The 20,604-nt window shown below is 34.0% G+C and overlaps 1 protein-coding gene across 2 annotated transcripts in view; it reads left to right on the plus strand.

The window, feature by feature from the left end:
• The window catches only part of SP3 (Sp3 transcription factor), a 55,788-nt gene extending 39,700 nt beyond the window's left edge, over positions 1 to 16,088 (plus strand). For both annotated transcript variants that reach the window (XM_035007738.1, XM_035007739.1), the window contains exons 5-7: positions 5,698 to 5,890; positions 11,241 to 11,437; positions 14,340 to 16,088. In XM_035007738.1, coding sequence (XP_034863629.1) covers positions 5,698 to 5,890; positions 11,241 to 11,437; positions 14,340 to 14,656 — 707 coding nt within the window. In that variant the 3' untranslated portion in view covers positions 14,657 to 16,088. The remainder of the gene's footprint in view (positions 1 to 5,697; positions 5,891 to 11,240; positions 11,438 to 14,339) is intronic.
• The last annotated feature ends 4,516 nt before the right edge of the window (positions 16,089 to 20,604 follow it).

Below are 20,604 nucleotides of genomic sequence, written 5' to 3' on the forward strand. Positions count from 1 at the left end.
ATTAACACCTTAGTTTTAGGCCACTGTCATTTTTTGCTTTGGTAATTATATAGTAGCTTCCTAATTTAATTAGTCTCCCTACTTCTGCCTTCGCCTCCCAGCAGTCTCTTTAGTGCAGTAGCTAGAGTGATCTTGAATTTATTTTAATAAAAATGTAATTTAAATTATATCACCCCTCCACTCTTAATCCCTTGGTGGCTTCCCTCACTCTGAATGAAATGTGAAGTCCTTATAATGGCCTATGAGATAATACACAATGTGTAACTCATATATATTCTTATCTCCCCCATATTTTTACTTTGTGATCTTATCACTTACTATACTTTATTCATAGTCATTTCATTCTAGCCACACAAGCCTCCTTGCTTTTCCCTGAACACACCAAGCATACATCCAACTTGCCTTTCCTTCTGCCCGGAATACTTTCCTCCACCGTACTTGATCTTTTGCCTCTAGGCAGCTTTCTCTGACCACTCTAAAATAGCCAGTACCTCACTCCTTTTACTTCCTGCCTCTCTTCACCATTTTTTCCATAACCCTTTATCACCTAAAATACTGTGGATGTATTTATTTGTTCTGTCTTCTTCCAACTAAAAAGGAAGCTTGATAAAGGTGTGAACTTCATTCTTGTTAACTGTTTTGTCCTTAGAACCTACAACAGTGACTGGCACATTGTTGTCATTCACATACTTACTGAGTGAATAACATTATATTCTAAACATCAGTTTATGGACTTACTCTTTGGAGCATACTCATCCTAAGGGTTTTGTTTTGTTTTAAATTCCTATGTTGGGGGAAGGTGTTAGAACTGATTACATAGGAACTAGAGATGAAACCACAACAAAAGAAGTTGACCGACACAGAATTCCTAGGTAATCTCCTATAGATTACTGGAAAAAATTATTTAGAATAATACTTACATCGAAGTATAATTGAATATAAGTATATTGAGTGTAAGCATATTGAATATACATTCAGAAATATGTGAAATCATATGTGTATAATTTGATGAATTTCCATAAAATGAACACCTAGGAAAAGTTACCACCCAGATCAAGAGAATAAGATACTACCAACAACCCAGCAATCTCCCTATACCCAGTCATTACCCCTCTTAAAGGTAGGCAGTCACCATACAGTAGTTTTACCTGTTGTTTTGAGCTTTATATAAATGGAATTTGGAGAGAGTGAAAGCACGTGCGCGTGAGCCTTTTGTTTAAAATTATGTTTGTGACATTCGTTTCTGTTGCATATAGGTTGTTAATTTTCATAACATGTTTCATTGTATGAATGAATATATCATGATTTATTTTCCATTCCAATACTAGTGGATATTGGAATTGTTTCATTTTAGGGTGAATTTTTTTATTTTTGGTGTCATGTGTATGCATTTTTGTTGGAATAAAATTGCTTGAGATATAGGGTATACATTGGATTAGTTTTAGAAGATATGGTTATAAGATTTTCCAAAGTTATACCAATTTACACACCCACCAGTAGTGTGGGAGAGTTTCAGTTCCACTACTTTGCCAGCAGTTGGCCTGGTCTGTTTTGAATTTTACCCGTCTAGGTGGTATGTAGGATATCTCATTGTGATGTTAATTTTTATTTTCCTGATACCTAATAATAATGTGTACCCTTTCATACTTGTGTGGGCCATTTTAATGGATTATTATTTCCCCTTTTTCTGAGCTTTATAAATCGTAGATTTCTAAGAATAAGTAGGCACCACATATAGGACATTAATAAATAGAGCACAGTAAAAAATATTTTCCTAACATCTACACTAAGATATTGAGGAAGATGTAACCTTGACCACCTAGTACTGGAGACTTATTTTTAAGGTGTCTGTAATTAAAATGGTATGCAGTTGGCAAAGGGGAATTGTTTTAGATTTATTGGATTATTATTATCATTAAGATTCTAAAATACCCCAGGATTGTGTATGAGCAAGTGAAGTGATTAAAACTTGACGTAACACTTGTTGGGCAATTAATCTATTATTTTTAGTGAGCACTTTGTGGTCCTCTCCCCATGAAATGACTCTTAATCTTATAAAAAATCTCTTTATGTATTATTTGCAGATAGAAGGAGCATAGAAAAGTAGAGGGCAAAGTCTTTCCAGGTAGATTATTACCTATATTGGAAGTTCCTCCTTAGGGAAAGTTTGTTCATTTAGTTAGATTGTATTTTCTGAGCACCCTGGAGTGAAGCATTTATTATCTAAAGGGATGTATGAGCCAATAAATCTAACTACCATAAGTATATATAAAGGAGATGATATTTGAACTAGCCTTGAAGAATAAATGGAGGTTAGATGAAAAAGGAAAGGACTAGGAAACAGTCTAGGCAAAACACACACACAAAGAGTGTCATTGACAAAGGGCATATATTTTGAAAATGATGAGAATTTTAGTGTTTTAATACTGAAGTTGGAAGAGCAGGTTGGGGCCAGATTGAGAACATTCTTGAATATCAAGTTAATGAGTTTGGTCTTTATACTGTAGAAAATAGAGAATTAGTGTAAGTATGGTTATCAGGAAAGTGATGCCATTAGATTCTTATTTAGGAAGAAAATTCTGGAAGCTGTGGAGAAGATGGATTGACAAAAGAGGGAGATGAGAGGCTGGGAATGGACTGACAGGAGTCACCTAGAGTTGATAGTTTGAGCAATTAGGTGGCTTATGATGCTGTAAAACTAAGAGGGATGCAAGGAGAAAGTTTGGTAGGTGGACCAGATGTGTTCAATTTATATGTTAGGTTTTATGTCCTGTGTTGTGAATATTCATGTCCATGACACATTATTTAAACGTATTTTGTAGGTTCCAGTAAGAGAATTAGCAATAGGAGCAGGAATGTGCTATAATACCCTCATCCCCTCGGTCAAGTTGCCCTCTCTTATCAGTTGCTTTTTTTGTTCTCTTTATGTCTGTAAAACTTTTCTTCTCTCTAGACTCCTTTATCCATTCTTGATATTAGTATTTTGTCCTTTTTACTTGCTGTCTTGTCACAATAATGTAAGACAAGCACCTTTAAAAACATCTGATAAAATTCCTCATTTTGTGGACTTCAAACTTACCCAACTTTGGATATATGTTATCCATATATTATGTCTTTTATTTAACTGATAAAGCTAGTACTGTGCAATGTTTTTGCAAGTTACTTAGGTATTTTGTCATAGTGATGCAGATGGACATCCGATTATAAAGGAACAGAGGTCAGTACTCATTTATGTTGTGTATTTGGAGGAATTTTATACATAGTTTAATTCTTCATCCTTTCACTGAGGAAAGAGAAACCAGTTTTCCCTTAATTTCCAGTCATCGAATTCTCTCTGGGTCTGGAGTCTAGCACAGTTCATGGCACATAGTAGCTAATTATTTACTGGACGAATGAATATGCTTGTATTTTTTCTTACTTCATGTAATAGAGGCAATTGTGGCTAAACCATTAGCTAAACCTGTAAGTGCTGTGGCTTATCATCCCTTCCTCACATTTTAGGGATTTCAATCCTGTATTTTCATCCTGTCTATAATGGATCTTTCTCATAAGCATTTAAACATGTTCAGGTTTTTCCTGTCTTTAAAAACAAAACACTCCTCCCCTTAACTCTCCTCTTTGGTCCCATTAAGCTACTGCCATGTTTTTGTCTCTCAAACCAGACTTCTTGAAAAACTTACCTGTACTTTATGTTAAACACTTTCTCACTTCTTACCCATGTTCTTAGTTTAGTTTCTTCATTTATCTGCAAGATTTGATGTTGACTACTTCCTTTCTTTCTTGAAATAACATTCTTTGCTTTCTTTGATGTAGCACATTTTTCTGGATACTAATTTCCTTTGCAGGTTCCTCCTCTTCTGCTGGTTCCTTAAATGTTTGTATTCCTCATAGGCTACTTTTTTTCTCATTCTATTTATAGTTGTGGAGTGATCTCACCTACTTCTTTGGATGGACTTCATCACTGTATATATGCTGAGAATTTCTTTTTCTTTTCTTTTTTTTTTTTTTTAAGATTTATATATTTATTTTAAGAGAGCAAGTGTGCACAAGTCGGGGGAGGAGCAGAAGAAGAGGGGGAGAGAGAATCTCAAGCAGACTCCCCGCTGAGCATGGAGCCTGATGCAGGACTCAGTCTCACAACTCTGAGATCATGACCTGAGCCAAAACCAAGAGTTAGATGCTCAACCGACTGAGCCACTCAACATCCCTATACTGATAATTTCTGTATCTGTAGCACTTGCCTCTTTTTTTTTAAGCTCCAGAGCTGTAGGTCCAACTTCTTTACTTGTATGTCTCATGAACAGTTCAGACTCCATGGTCTTGAACCTTGAACTCATTAATTGTCCTTCTTTACCTCTATTTGGACCTTCTCCAGTATTCCTGTTTTAGTGAATGGTACAACTATCTACCCTGTTGCCCAGGCCAGACTCCCCTTTCTTCCTTCTTTCCTGCCTGAATCTTAGTTGTGGTTAGTCTGATAAAATAAACTAGTTTTAAACTGTTTGAGGCATTTTTCTTTATTGTTGGCTATATATTCTAGTTTTTATTAGTTTAAATTCAGGAGTTACTAGGCACATTTGATTTTTTAAGGCTATTTTTGCCCCAGTAATTAGTGACTGATCTAGATCTAAAAAAAAAAAAAAAGATTTTTAGTTTACATAAGTCGAAGTAAAAATCTACAAGAATTTGTTTTACCAAAAATGGTTATATTCAGTATTTGTTCTAAATCCTGTATTGTTTCTTTATTTTTTTATTTTATTATTATTATTTTTTAAGATTTTATTTATTTATTCATGAGAGACAGAGAGAGAGAGAGAGAGAGAAGCAGAGGGAGAAGCAGGCTCCCAAGGAGCAGGGAGCCCGATGCGGGACTCCATCCCAGGACCCTGGGATCATGACCTGAGCCGAAGGCAGACGCTTAACCGTCTGAGCCACCCAGGCGCCCCCTATATTGTTTCTTTAAAAAAGTTTTCTGAGATGAAAAAACATCTTAGTTTCACATAGAAAATGATATCATATCATTATCAGTATAAATAAAGGTGATTGGCTCTGCTGAGAAAATGGCATAACTTGCTGCCATGTCCACTCTTCCTTACCATTGCATCCTCATTCTGTTTCCCAGTCTGGTTTGTAATAAAACTCCTTGAAAAAAGAAACTGTCTCATAGTTCTGTACCCTTTTCCACCATGATGTTATGGCTATTGTAGATATTTTAGTAATGATTGACTTAATTTAAAGCTTAAATTTGTGAGTAACAGATTCAAGTGAATGACCCCTTCTTTTGCATTCACATAGTACCTATAGATAGGGATGATTAATTGATACAGGTTATGAAAAAGAGGTTTAAGGCATTAGAATTTGTTCTAATCTGAATTGATTGTTGGATTTATTGACTAGTTGAACAATATATAATTGAAGTTTCAGAATTGATGATTCAGCTTGCTCAAAAAAATTGTTTTTCTTAAAAAAAGCAAGCTCTCATGCTGGCTTTATTCCCTTTTTTGGCTGAATTCTTTGATATTTAGAATAAAATAGAAATAGTTTTAAAAGAATAAGTCACAATAAGGACCAATGGTTATGTTCCACGAACATGAGCTTTGACTTTTACATAGTATTCACTTTACCTTAGAGAGGCTCAGATCTCATGCTTTTTGGGCCAGTGGGCTGCTTCTCATCTGTATTTGCTTTTTTCTTTAGATATTAGGATCAAGGAAGAAGAACCTGATCCTGAAGAGTGGCAGCTCAGTGGCGATTCTACATTGAATACCAATGATCTAACACATTTAAGAGTACAGGTGGTAGATGAAGAAGGGGACCAACAACATCAAGAAGGAAAAAGACTTCGGAGGGTAGCTTGCACCTGTCCCAACTGTAAAGAAGGTGGTGGGAGGTATGCACACATGAAACATACTCTTTTTTTTTTTTTTTAGGCTGCTAATATCATCACCCTAATTTTTGAAATACTGCATGTTGTATCACTTAATTATGGGAACTTATTCATTACATCATTTTGTGTGTATGTCTGTATGAGTGTGGCAGAAAAAGTTAGAGAACAAAATATATAAGATAGAATTTTTAGATCTAAACGCCTTTTTTAAAATTAAAGTTACTTAATTTGCCTTAAAAAAAAAAAATGTAGCAGATGCCATTTAATAGGCCCATACCAGAAATTAGCCTATTTGCAAACCAGCAATGAGATTTGCCTAAATAAGATAAAGTTGATTTTTAGCTTGAGAATAGCAGTTATATAAAAATAAGTTCAGAAATAGTTGATAAGCATAAACATTTTCTAAACATTTTCTATTTTCAACAGAAATGAATAATAAGCCTAATGATGGAATTTTTTAAAAAAGTGGAACTGTAGTATTTCAATTTAGTGCTTTAAAAAAAATAAATGTTAAGACAGAATAACATGACAGGAAAAACTAAAAACAGATTACTGATTATATTAAATGTGGATGATTAAGAACTTGAAACTCAGATCATATTTAAAAAACGAAATCCAGCCTTATGTTGATTTATAAGGAACATCTCAAACTGGCACAGGAGTGTTGAAGATAAAGGGATGGAAATAGATATATTAGGGAAATGTTAACAAGAAAACTTGGATAGCAATGTTACTGTTAAGCGATGAAGGATTAGGGTGAATATCATCAAATGGATAAATAGGGGTAGGTTTCTTAATAATGCGAAGTTTTCACCATAACTTTGAAATACATAGAGCAAAAACTGATAGAACACTGTAAAGACATAGAGATCAAATCCCCAGTCCTAGTGAAAAGCCTTAGCACATCTCTCCCAGAAACACTGTTTAAATTTAGATGAAACATACTATTAATTCAGTTAATGAACTTCATCTATTAGAAATAGCCTTTCTAGCTGCCTTTGAGTTGGTGCTATTAGTTGATTTGCACATTGGCCAGTCCATTTGCAATGATGGTAATAATGACTAATAACTGCTAACATTGAGAGTTTTAGACCGTTTTAGACCGTCTCAAAAGTGAGGCACAGAGAGGTTGAATGACTTTTAAGAGCAACACGCAAGTGAGATTTGGACTCAGTGTCTGACTCCAGAGCCTTAACCACTATACTGTACTTACTGCCTCACAAGTGGATTTGCTTCTGCATCTGATCCTTAGGTATTTGTATTTACTGGTAATTATTCTAATTGTTTGAAATATTTATTCTTTGAAATGTTTTGGTCAATTTAAATAAGTAAATGTGGAATTTTGGTTAGGCAATAACTTTCCTGAAACTTACTCTCATTTTTAGAATAACTTTCAGATACATTGTTCATGAAAGTCAAATCTAATTGAGGCTCAAAAAAAAAAAAAAAATCTAATTGAGGGTCAAGACTGGCTTATGTTTTACTTGTCATTTTCTTGAAAATCCTTTAGATTTGTTTTCATTAAACTAAAATATGCACATAAAAATTCAGAAACACAGAATAATGTTAAAAGAATACCACACTTATCCCCTATCAAGATAACCATTATAACATTTTTTTATATATCCTTCCACATTTTACATACTTTTAAAGTGGAATCATCTTATTCTTACTGTTTTGCCTGTCTGTGCTCTTATTTTGAAAAATTTTGTGACCATATTTCCAAGTCTGTATAGAGTCTACATCAATTTTTTAATGGCTGTTCTGTTATTGTATGGATGCATAAGAATATCTTTTTTGAGAGTTTATTATTGTCATTCCAATCCTTACACATACATTTTTACACATTTGCCTGATTACTTCATCAGTGTAAGTTGGCAGAAATGAAATTGTTGGATCAAAGGGAATTGTCTGCTTTTCTATCTGTATCAAGTTATACTCCTACCAGTGTTGTATGAGAGTATCTGCTTTCCCACACCCTTGCCAACAATGGATTTCACATTTTTTAATACCTTTTAAAATCTGACAGATAAAAAATAATTCCTCATTATTGTTTCATTTAGTATATTTTTTGTTACGTTGTGAGATTCATTTTTTGGTATGTTATTTTACCATTTTAAGATTTCTTTTGTAAATTGTCTTTTGTGAATCTTTTAACAGTTTGTGTGTTTAACTGTCATATATGCAGATGTTTTTTTCCTCATTTTACATCGTCTTTCAACTTTGTCAGTGGTTTGCATAATGCATTGTTAACACAAGTAAAAGAAGAGTTGTATCACTTAATTTATTTAGCACAAAATTTTTAGTTGGTCGGTCTTTATGAAATACCTTATAAGGAGACTTAACTTTAAATTTTTTCTAGAACTTTTGTGAATTTTTTTTTAAACTTATTATAAGCAATCAAAATTGAAGTTCTTAAGAAAAAACTATTGTTTTAGAGCTAATTTGAACAAACTTCAACTAACATACATGATAGGCACAATTGTGTCATTGACAGTTGTTGCATCTAATTAATAGAAGCATAGCATATAGTAAATCCAGAACATTCCAAAGTATTCTGCAAAGGTGAAATAGGGAGTACTTTAAAAATTTTAGAATATTGGCCTTTTTTCCTTAGCCATATTCTTGACACACACACATACACACACGTGTACATGTATATGTGTGTATAAAGTGACAACTTTAGAGAATAAAATTTTGTTTACCTTCTTGAGCAAGGTGTAAAATTATTTTATATTTATAAAAAATATAAAATATAATTAAATATTTAAAATTGTATTCATCTGGTCATTTAACCAATATTTATTAAGCAGAACTAGCCTTCAGAAACTTTTTACTCTAGTGGGAGAGACAAATAATTTTAATAAAGTAAAGTAAATTCTAAAGGCATTATTGTTATGTGGGTTTTGTGTGGATTAAACATTGATCCATATTTTAAAAATTTTCTTCTCTGTCAGCATTTCACTTGGTGTCTCATTTCTCCCATCCCAAGCAAAAGAAAGCACTTGATATACTTAACTTTTAATTCCCATACTGAAATTAGCTTTATTTATTCTGTGTCACTCTGTCTTGGCATTGTTGTTATTGAGAACAAGTTTAGGCAATCAGGAATAGAAACTTAAAATTGTTTGTTTTTTCTAGGTTGTATGATAGGTATTAGTGGTCTGATTATGTAAATCAAGAAGAAAACTTATGGCCAAATCTGTTACTATCTTTTTAGTTGTTGAGAAAGTCAGTTCTCTTCCTTCATATCACATGCCATAAATCCATATCTAGCATATATAGATATTATCTTGAATAAAATTTCCTTTTTAAATAGAAACTTGGACCCGGGTATTTGGCTTTTCCCTTACATTACATATATTTGTGTGCATCCCTGTCCCCATTTTTTTTTTTCTTAGATGCCTATCCCATTTTCAAAGAGTATTTCTTGTTTTCTTAAATTCAGTTGAAAATAATCTTTCCCGGGCGTTTTGGTTCTTTGAGAACCCAGATTCATTACTGTAATTTATTACAATCTTGTGCTTTGTTAGTGCTCTCAAGCTAAATTTTGCTAAGTTAGTAAAATAGCACTTTTGAGTTTATAAAAGCACATCAATTCACTCGAGTGGTATGCTTAGCATAGAGGCAAGAAGTCATGAGTACAAGAGTGAACTGAATTGGGTTCTCTGTGAAATTGCTATGGTGAACACAATATGTAAAATTGGTTTGTACACCAATAATCACAAACATTGCTCTTTTTCTTAGGGCTGTTTAAGAATAAAATAAATTTTAAAAGCTAAATTAAATGGAAATATTGGCTTTGGTTAATACTTTGGCATTGCAGGTGAGCCAGAAAAACCTGTTTCACTCAACTCAGCTCTTGGAAAAGAGTTGTAGAAATTGGGGGTGGACTGGAGCAGAAATGAGAATTGTGTTAGATTATGACGTCCTTGCCCTTAAGACAACAGCATGACTCCTCCTTGTCTTTACTTATGCTATTCCTCTGCCTGGAATGCCTTCCCTCCTTTCTATCTAAATCCTACCCACCTCTTCCACGAAGCCTTCTCTAACTACTGGAGCCCACATTGATGTCTCCCTGTTCAGAACACCTATGGCATCTAACAGCCAGCACTGCACCGTTTAGCACTGTTTGTCCTATGGCAATTTCACATGCTACTGAGTGTGAGTACATTAAAATATAAATGTGGGGAAATATGCATTTTTCCAGTAAAATTTGAAAAACGAGAGGTATAATATATAAAGGAGGATTTGCAGGCTTATGGAAAGTTCACAGGCTATACCTAGACTGTGAGATTGTGGGAGGAGGGGAAGTCGGGGTTCTTAAATGTACCTTTTTTAAAATCTCAGAAACATTGCAAAGTTTATATGATTTTGACAGTCTAAAATGTCATGTTTTTTGTGAACTCATTTATTTTTATTCAGTAACTAGCCTATATTTTTTTTTTTTTTTGAGCTTGAGTAATAACATTTGCTATAGTGTTTAATATTTATTTGAATATCAGTTCTGGAATCAAAAAAGTTTTCTTCTTGCTTAGGCCAAAATACTTGCGTTCATTCATCTAATAAGCACATATCCCCCAAACCTTGTTCTTGATATCAAATACTAAAATGTAACAAACGTCAAATTTTGCGCTGTGGAGAACTGTATTTTTATTATATCACTGATGTATATAATTTGGGATATCTTTGCATGGTTAATATGAAGGGAATTTTAATTGTAAAGATAATTTTGATTTATATTTATTTCAAGGGAAGCTGAGACAATAGCTTTGTCTAGATTTTTTCCTTTGATTTTTCTCCAAGTCAGTGTATACTCAGGGTGTGGCTATACAAATATATGAATAAATACGCTTAAGTCATGTTAAAGTCTGCTTAAGGTGCCTATCTTTTTTTTAATTGTACGTGTGATTAGTTTTGCAGTCATTTCTTGGTTTTAATTTAATTTTTAAATTAGCCGACATCATGACTTTGAATAGACCATTTAGTTTCTTATACAACTAACAAGGTGGATTGGGCCTATGCATCAAATTTGTGAATGGTTCTGACAGAATAATAAAAAGCTTTTTATACATTCTTTATGAAATGTCCTTTTAAATTATGTAATTCTTGAGCATATTTACATTTGGACAGCAATCATATTAATTCTGAAGTAAAATTAATATGTAATACTTATATGTTTGAGACATACAAATTTTTATTTAAATTGATTTTAAATGGTCTTGGTTTCTGATTGACCTCATGGTAATAATGTCTTCTATTTGAAATTCAACACGGGAATATATGATATAAGTGGTAATGTTTATTTGAATATTTTCATATAAGTATATATTATTCTTTGTGTGTTTTTTAGAGGTACCAATCTTGGGAAAAAGAAGCAACACATTTGTCATATACCAGGATGTGGTAAAGTCTATGGGAAGACCTCACATCTGAGAGCTCATCTGCGTTGGCATTCTGGGGAACGCCCTTTTGTTTGTAACTGGATGTTCTGTGGTAAAAGATTTACTCGAAGTGATGAATTACAGAGGCACAGAAGAACACATACAGGTTACTAATATTTACTTTTACCAGACAAAAATGAATTACAGGGCAACATATTACCTTGAAGTTTTTTGTTTTTTTTTTTTTTTAAAGCATACTTTACTGATCTGTATCTTTTAAAATATGACCAGTTAATCCATTTTTTATCTTCAGCAATACCAATGTAAAAACAATAATTCCGGGCCTCTGGGTGGCTCAGTCACTAAGCGTCTGCCTTTGGCTCAGGTCATGATCCCAGGGTTCTGGGATCAAGCCCCATGTTGTGCTCCCTCCTCAGAGGGGATCCTCCTTCACCTTCTTCCTCTGCCTGCCGCTTCCTCTGCTTGTGCTCTCTCTCTCTGTCTCTGTCAAATAAATAAAATCTTGAAAAAGTAAAAGAAACAGTAATTCCAAATAAGCCAATATGGCTTACCTTGTAAAATAACATTTTATTTTATTTGGGCTGCTTTCCCCCCCCTTTTTTAGTTAGCTTTTTTTGTTTTGCTTTAACATCATTGAATGTCTTAAGCCACATTTAATGCTTTTCTTGTTTATTATGTTAACATTTTAACATAATAAACATTTTATTTATTTATTTATTTTAGAGAGTATGGAGGGGAGGGGCAGAGGGAGATGGAGAGAGCATCTTAAGCAGACTCTTCGCCGAGCACGGAGCCAGATGAGAGGCGATCTCATGACCCTGAAATCATGACCTGAGCTGAACCCAAGAGTTGGCCACTTAACTGGCTGCACCACCCAGGCACCCCCTATGTTAACATTTTAAATTAGTTGTCTGCTTTTACTCTTGACCTTTCTTACTCTTCTTCCTCAATACTACAATAAAGAGTAATTCTAAGCATTTCACCTTTTCTCGTTTTAATATCTATGAGGTAAGCAAAAAACATTGCATTGAGGATTAACCAAGATGTTATTGATGGAAAGACTTAATTGTTTATACACCGTATTGTGTGGTTATGTGAAAAGAGCCTAGGAATGACACAAATTAAATCCTAACTTAATATATCTTAGAGATAGTTTTCTCTTGCTACCATATAATGGTCAAGGTATTCATCAGTCTATGCTCAACACTGAAGAATTGAAAAATCTATATTTACAGTCACTAGAGAGCTTGGAAGGAAGAAGCGTGGTGAAATGAAAGACTGTGTTGGTTTTTGAAGTCTCCTAGATCTGGATTCAAATCCAGGTTCTCTGTTAGATTAGGCAAATAAGCTGTCTCTGACTCTGCTTTCACACCTCCTACGTTCTCTTTAAATATACAAAATAACCTGTGAAGTATGTAGTAGTATATATATTACATGTTCTACTTGTTTTATTTTCTGTCTCACTTGTTCGGTAGGTAGATGAGCTTATTATTAAACTGTTTGAAACTGCAGCAGTGTAGGAGAGTAGATAAAGTATGCTCACAGGCAGAGATCATTACTGCTTGGGATAGTAAGGGATTATTGGGCAGTGGGCTGGGATAGTAGACTTTAAGATGGCCTGATGACAGAAGTTTTGTCTGTGGAATTTGATCAGCAGGGTATAAAAAGGAATAATGTGAAAGGAAAAAAAAATCTGATCAAATGAATGTGGGAAACACTTGGTTAAACAGGGTCACCACAAGTACCTTCAGGGTAGCACCTCTTAGGACTTTTAATTGAACGTTAGCAAGACTGTATGTCTGAGTGGGGAGATGCAGTATGCGTAGCATTTCCCAACTTCCTCTGATGTGCCATTTTCCATGGAGCATCTTTCAGGATTAATTCCAAGAGAAACGCTGGGAAATACTTTCCCAGAAGAATAGAACAGTATGTGAATAGAAGAGGTGAGAGACCATTTGCCATGAGTGAAGATGAGATTCTATATAGCACATTTCTGTTAATAAGTAGGATTGAGCCACAAAGAGGTCCTATTAAGTTAGGCAGTAGAGAATTTAAACTAGTTAGTTATCCGCAAGTTACGCTTGTATTCCCATACCACTTAGTATAATGATGGAATTTTACACTGTAATACAATTTGGTATTTCAAGAAGATTTGTCTGGCATTGATTTATTGGATTGGAGAGGGAATAAGTCGACTTAAGGTGTCATCAGAGCATAGATCAGGCATGAAGCCTGGTGAAGACCTACTTAGGGTGGAGGTGCTGGAACGAGATGGTAAGAATTTTGAAGGAAATTAAGAAAATACAAGATTTGTTTATTGATTGATTTCTCTCTGGATTCCCTTTAGATTGGCCTTTTGCTTGACCTTCCAGTAACTCTCTTACATAGTAGGTCTCTAACATTAAATAGACTTTCAGCCTGTCTTTTGTATTAAAAAACGTATTTCGTTCATGCTGGGAAATAAATTTAGGCATCAGGGTCTTAAATTAACTTTAATATCATGATATATCAGGCTTGCTCTTGACTGTTCCAGCTAAAATCAAGTCATCTAGCCATCTCCATTATTCCTGGGATTACTCAGTCTTAATGGACCTCAAGCTTGTGTTTTTGCTTTAATCTCAAAGTACTCTGCATAGTTACTTGAATTCACATTTAAGAGTTGAAGGTTTAGTTATCATGGATATGACATGTTAATAGTATCTTAAATAACAGTACACTCTTTAAAGAAGTCATTTTTTAGCTGTATGGTATCTTTCTTGTAACATGTTTCAAAACTATTGGCATAGTTGAAAGATTAAAGTCTCATCTGAGTATCAGTCTGTAATATTTGAAGATCGCTTCTCATCGAAAAGTAAAGATGACAGATTTATTTTGAGGGAAAATACTCTTAAGAGAGAGATCTTGCAAGGGCAGCTCATGGTACTAATACAGTTTTAATTGAACTCTGCTTCCTGTCCCTGTCAGTTAGGTTGGCTTTCTTTCTCAGCAAATGATCAGTCTATTAATGTTGAATTTAAAAAATTGAGTAACAATTTTTTTTTTAACAGGTGAGAAGAAATTTGTTTGTCCAGAATGTTCAAAACGCTTTATGAGAAGTGACCACCTTGCCAAACATATTAAAACACATCAGAATAAAAAAGGTATTCACTCTAGCAGTACAGTGCTGGCATCTGTGGAAGCTGCACGAGATGATACTTTGATTACTGCAGGAGGAACAACACTTATCCTTGCAAATATTCAACAAGGTTCTGTTTCAGGGATAGGAACTGTTAATACTTCCACCACCAGCAATCAAGATATCCTTACCAACACTGAAATACCTTTACAGCTTGTCACAGTTTCTGGAAATGAGACAATGGAGTAAATATTACACAAATACTTATTCATTGTGGTTATTTTTATACAGTAGTGAGAAGAATATTGTTCCTAAGTTCTTAGATATCTTTTTATTGATGTGCAAAAATTTTTGGATTGACAGTAACTTGGTTATACATGACACTGAAATGCCTTACTTTGTATGATATTCCATAGTATATTAAAAATGGTAAAATTGCATGGGTTTTGTAGGTACTTTTGGAATCTAGAAGAAATGAAATTTTACCAAGTTATATAAAGAGAAAATTGAATTTAACAATGCGAATGGTAGTCTAACCAAATGCATCAATCCTGTGTGGTTTAGTGTAAAAATGAGAACATGTTGGTATTTATCTATTGTAAGATAAAAAAAAGTTGGTGGGTGAAAGAAATCATGTTATGATAAAAAAAATTTTTGTAATTTTCTTGATGACTGGAATTTTTATTATGCATAACTGACAAATCAAGTTTCCAAGCAAATGTTACATAGTGTAGGCTTTACTTAGCTTATCAATTTGTCATTTTGAAGCTAATTATTTTAATTAGGTTAACTATGTACAATATTTTAAGCATTACTCTTGTAAGATTTTGAAAACTACATTTTAACATGGAACTCTAGGGATAGTCACCTTTTAAATCCTGTTGAAAAGCCATGTTTAAGATTTAATTTGCCAAAATAATGTCTTGTTAATATTCTTTCAATAACGAAGTTGGGCAATATAACCAATGTTTAAAAAAAAAAAAGTTTAAAATGTATAGGTTGAGGCATTTGGGTGGTAAGAAAATGTTACAGTGAATTATCCCTTTTCTTGAATATTGGAGGACCAAAAAAATAAGGTGTATTGCGTCTTAGCAGTGATTTTTTTATCCAGTCTTGTTTCCAAAAACCATATGTCTGCCAGGGCCTTAAAAGCCATCATGTAAATTGCCAGTAAAGTATAACATATGCAAACATAACAAAATCACTTCCATAGTGACGATACTCCAACCATACGGATATTAGTCATAGAAAACTAGAGGTTTATGATATTTTTTTAAGTCTTTTTTTTTTTTTTTGTCTAGGTAGTCAGTCTGCACTTAAATATCAACCATTTTCCTTTTTTTGCTTCTTCCCTTTAAATTTATATGTATCCAGTACATTTAATTGAGAAATGTATGTTTTTTTATTATGCTGTATTTTCTTTTTATTTTTTAATTATTGTTTATATTTTCAATTATTAAAAAAATGTACAAAATAAAGTTTCATTGCTGGTCTTGTAAGAGCTATACAATTTTCCTAAATGTATACCTATAACTGCAGCAGTTCACCTATTTCAAAAATTTGGAATTCTGTTCATTTGTTATTCTTAAGACCACCTCAAATTTAAAGGCTACCTTATTGTACGTTTAAAGTGTATTATAACAGTGTGGTAGTTAATAAAACACTATTTTTTTTCTTTTGAGTTTGTTGTATTCCTATGCATTTAAAATATTTGCAGTGGTATGGGGTAAGAAAAATCTGTGGTTTATTTTCTTCATCTTAGCCTTTTGTTCATAGATTCTTGATTTCAGACACTAAAATTATTGTGAGCAGATATATTTACTTGGAAGAGTAGGGGCACTAACAGATTACTAATTTTTCACCTGAGAATGAACTAATTATTAAATAAAACTTGAAAAAATCTTTTAACTCTTAAGTCCACATTGATTCATGTTAATTGTAATAATGTCATTTTGCAAACCTGGTTTCCCTTGTTAAAGCAGTGCAGAATATTTTGATTTATTAAAAACTTGAATTTACATGAAGATTCTTGAAAATGGTAACATGTTTTGGTAAACCATGGCAAGAATTATTTGAAAGTTATGTTCGGGTTTATGTATGTCTAACGTTTAATAAAAACAGAATAAGAGGAAGGGAGAAGTTAACAGTGACTTTATTTTAGATATTTTAAAACTAAAAGTCCAATTACTTTCCACATGTGTACAGTGGGGGTAAAGATTAAGATTTCCATTGTCTCTTTTCCAGGCCCAATCTGACACTGTCAGTAATATCTTTGAATGCATAGGACAACTCTAGATACACATAAAAACACAGGCAGAGTTTTCCTAAATACGAGACTTAAGCTTGTGATGTGCAATAGGAAGTATTACTTGAATTATAGAAATTAATGGAATGTACAATTATTTTGAAGTTAACAAGGATTAGAATTTGAATCTTCAAACTCCTTCAGATAATTTTTAGAATTTTTTTCACTATTGAGGATGTGTGAAGAGGATTATGTGAGAGGGTTGCTCACTTGAGCAAAATACCCATTAAGTCAGGAGATTAAAAATCTTTTTAGAGTGTGATAGTAGAGATGTTTTAAAATAATATTGAAATTCTACAGTAAGTTTATAGAGTGTTGTTTTTTTTTAATATTTTATTTGACAGAGTCGGAGCGTGAGAGGGGACACAAGCAGGGGGAGTGGGAGAGGGAGAAGCAGGCTTCCCGAGGAAGTATTTAAAAATGCTGAATATATTGATTTTTTTCTAGTTACAGAATCTTAGTATTGAGTATATTAATGCAAGTATACTCTTTAATAGGTGTTTCGTCAGTTGCTTAATTTTCATGAAGGCTAGAGTGTATATTCAGTGTATTTACATGCAAATAATTCCTGTTTATCAGAACATACTCATCTAATGAGCTAGATGTCTGTACTCTGTATACCTTAATTTAAAGAAAATATCACTTAAGAAAATTTTCTTTATCTTGAGACTTAATGACTTTGAGAGGTAATTCAATTAACCAAAAAGCACATAAAGCTTTAAAGGAATACACCTATTGCAAAAAGTTGGGTGCCCTGTAAGTGACTGGGCAAAATAGTGAAAATGCTTAAGATATTTCAAAGTAGTGAAAATGCTTAAATAGTAATAATACATGTATGTGTAAGTTGAAGGCATGTCAAACATACATCATAGAAAATAGTGCTTAGCCATTACTGTTCATCAGAAAATGCTGGGAACATTTAAAAACATCCACAGGTCTTGGTGCATTCTTGGCCTACTAACTCGACATTTCTGGGAATGGAGAATATATGTGTTTTGTCATCACTCCTTAAGTGGCTCTGATAAACACTCCTGGATTAGAATCACTTAAAAAGAGCAAGCATCTTAGTATCTTAATAGTTCAAATCCTAATACTACTCTCATGACCCCAAAGTTCCTGTTTTATTAAAAATCTTGTATTCAATATTGTTTGAACTTCGTGATTATTACTACTAATAACATTTGGTTTTAAGATATGTAAGTTGATGTGTTGGTTGTGCTACCCTATCAGACAATTTGGGTTTTAGTTTTAATTAAGTTGGTAAGAATTGCTTTCAATGTAAAAACTACTTGTTTCACTAAATAGTATGTTTAAAACTTTTTGTCATAAATGAGTAGGAAGTCTTTGTTGTCTGATAATGAGCACAAAACAAATTGGTTGATATCTTGGGAACAAGATTTGGTATTTTAGTGAAATACCTCCTCATGTTGGAGACACAAAGATACTGATTTGGTCCTTTGGACAGATTTGTATATAATCAAATACATTGTGGTAAATATATACTAGCGGCAGATGCAAAGTGCTGTAGAAATATAGAGGAGGGAAAATACTGCATGGAGAAATCTGGGAAAGTCAGGCAGAGGAAATGGCATCAGCAAAGGTACAGTGTGGTTTGTTACGCATGATAGGGGAAGTTGTGAGAGTTGGAGGAGGGTGGTCAAATTGCAGAGGAGTTCAGAATTTAATCTTTACCAGTGATTCCTAAACTTTTCGGAATCGTAGTTCTTAGAAAAATGCACATTAGCTCTCATTCAAATCCAGGTTGTTGAAACACTGCATGGGGATGTTTGAGCTAAAGTCTGAACCTTGGAATACTTAGGGAACTGGGGGAGAAAGAGGAGTCATCAAGGAGGCTGTCAGAAACCATAGAAAGTGTCACGATGGTGATGAACATTAAACAGTGGAGAGGTTAAGTTGGATGAAAGGCAAGAAAAGGCTCTTGGTTTTGGCAATAAGGAGTTGCCTGCTGATCTTTGTAAGCAGTTGATGAGAGTATTTGGGTGAAAGACTGGTTGAGAGCATAGGAGAAAGAAGAGGCTTTGGGGACAACAAGTATAGCATATTCAATTTGGTGGTAAAAGAGCAGAAGGGCAGATGCTGAGTCAGGAAAGAAAATTGTTCAAGTTTCTCATAATAGTGGTACATTTTTATACTGATAAATATTAAAATAAGAGTAAAAATTTAAGTGACCCCTAGCTGGAATTGAAATTTTTAAAGAGCTGCATATGCTGTCATGTATTCTTACCATTTCGTCAGTTTTTAAATTTAAATGCAGTTTTTTGATGTTAAATGCAGTTTTAAATGCAGTTTTTTGGTATATTTAAATGCAGTTTTTTGGTGTTAAAAATGCTGAATGGGAGGTCTCTGTTTCCTTCAGCCTTTCCCCACTCCCCAGTTTGTTTTTTTTGTTTTTTTTTTTAAGATTTTATTTATTTATTTGAGACAGAGAGAATGAGAGACAGAGAGCATGAGAGGGAGGAGGGTCAGAGGGAGAAGCAGGGAGGCCGATGTGTGACTCGATCCCGGGACTCCAGGATCATGACCTGAGCCGAAGGCAGTCGCTTAACCAACTGAGCCACCCAGGCGCCCCCCCACTCCCCAGTTTTTAAGTCCCTTGCTTCTCTTCTGAATCCATATTAAGCTGCATACTTGATGTGTGAAAACATACTTGATGTTCTTAAAACCCAATTTTTATCATCCATAAAAAAGAGATAACTAACGGTGGTATCCTTCATAGGATTGTTGTGAGGATTAAAATGTAAGCATTTAACATAGTGTCTCTAGCTTATAGCAGCAACTCATTTTTTTCTCCCTCCACATCTGTTACTAACTCTGAAGACTTCATTTTTCTATAGTAAGGGGGCCAGTGTTTGGGGGTTTCCATTGTTTGACTATGGTTCGTGCATTGATTTCCTCCTTCAGAAAGAGGGCATTTTTTAAATGAAAAAAAAAAGTGAAAACTATAGAATCTAAATTGTTGGTGCACAGTATGTCAAGTGACTGCCCCATCAGAAAGGGTGGAAATAAGCAAAGAATGAAGCACAGAAAAGTGTCGTCTTAAGGAAATTACACCCTAATGTAGAATTCTGTCCCTGTTTTAACATTCCTAAGAGCTAGCCAAAGAATCTTTGGTTCATTTTGATTGAATTTAGCATTCAGTGGTTCCAACCTTGAGAAATGCAGCTTATTTCTCCCCAAGAAAAGTCTAAGCCTCCAATAGACAACAGAAATACAGGAAATGTTACAGTAGATAACTTTTAGGATGTCTGCCCAACTTTTGTGTCATTTCTGAGGATTACTTATGCCACTTTCAGAGAGGAGCTATTCAGAGGATTGGACAAGGGGTGGACGTTTGAGCCAAATAGGTGATTTCTTCTAAGAATTTGGAATTGGAAAACCAATGTCCTGGGAAGCTGCATTTGGAACATGGATGTGAAGCAAAAGAGGATCAAGCAAAAATGAGAGACCGTACAACTTTAGAAGAAAAAGATGATGAAAACAGCTGCCTTGATTGCTGATAACTGCACTTTTTTCCCCAATGTTTTGTGCCTGTCTGCATTGCTGCTCCTGGGTTCCATAAGATACCCTTAAAACCTTACAGAGAGACTCCCCCCCCCCCCCTTCCACCTTTAGTTCTCAAGGTTGGGAGACTGTTACTCGCTACCAAATGCCCAACTAAAACATCTGCGATAAAATTCCTTCTTGCATAAAATACAGTGGTCTGAAATAGTTGATGACTTGATCCTGTAAAAATACCACAAAAAGTCATCGTAGTGCCAGATGAGTCAGGTTTCGATGCGGGAGAACAATATAGAGCCTGAGTGAGTCAGAAAGGGTGAGCCTTGAAGGGCCAGTCAAATGTACCCAAGGGAACTGATTAAAAGGCCTGAAA

This window comes from Mirounga leonina, unplaced genomic scaffold, assembly GCF_011800145.1.
Source record: "Mirounga leonina isolate KUSES-001 unplaced genomic scaffold, KU_Mleo_1.0 Mir_151, whole genome shotgun sequence".
Classification (NCBI taxonomy): domain Eukaryota; kingdom Metazoa; phylum Chordata; class Mammalia; order Carnivora; family Phocidae; genus Mirounga; species Mirounga leonina.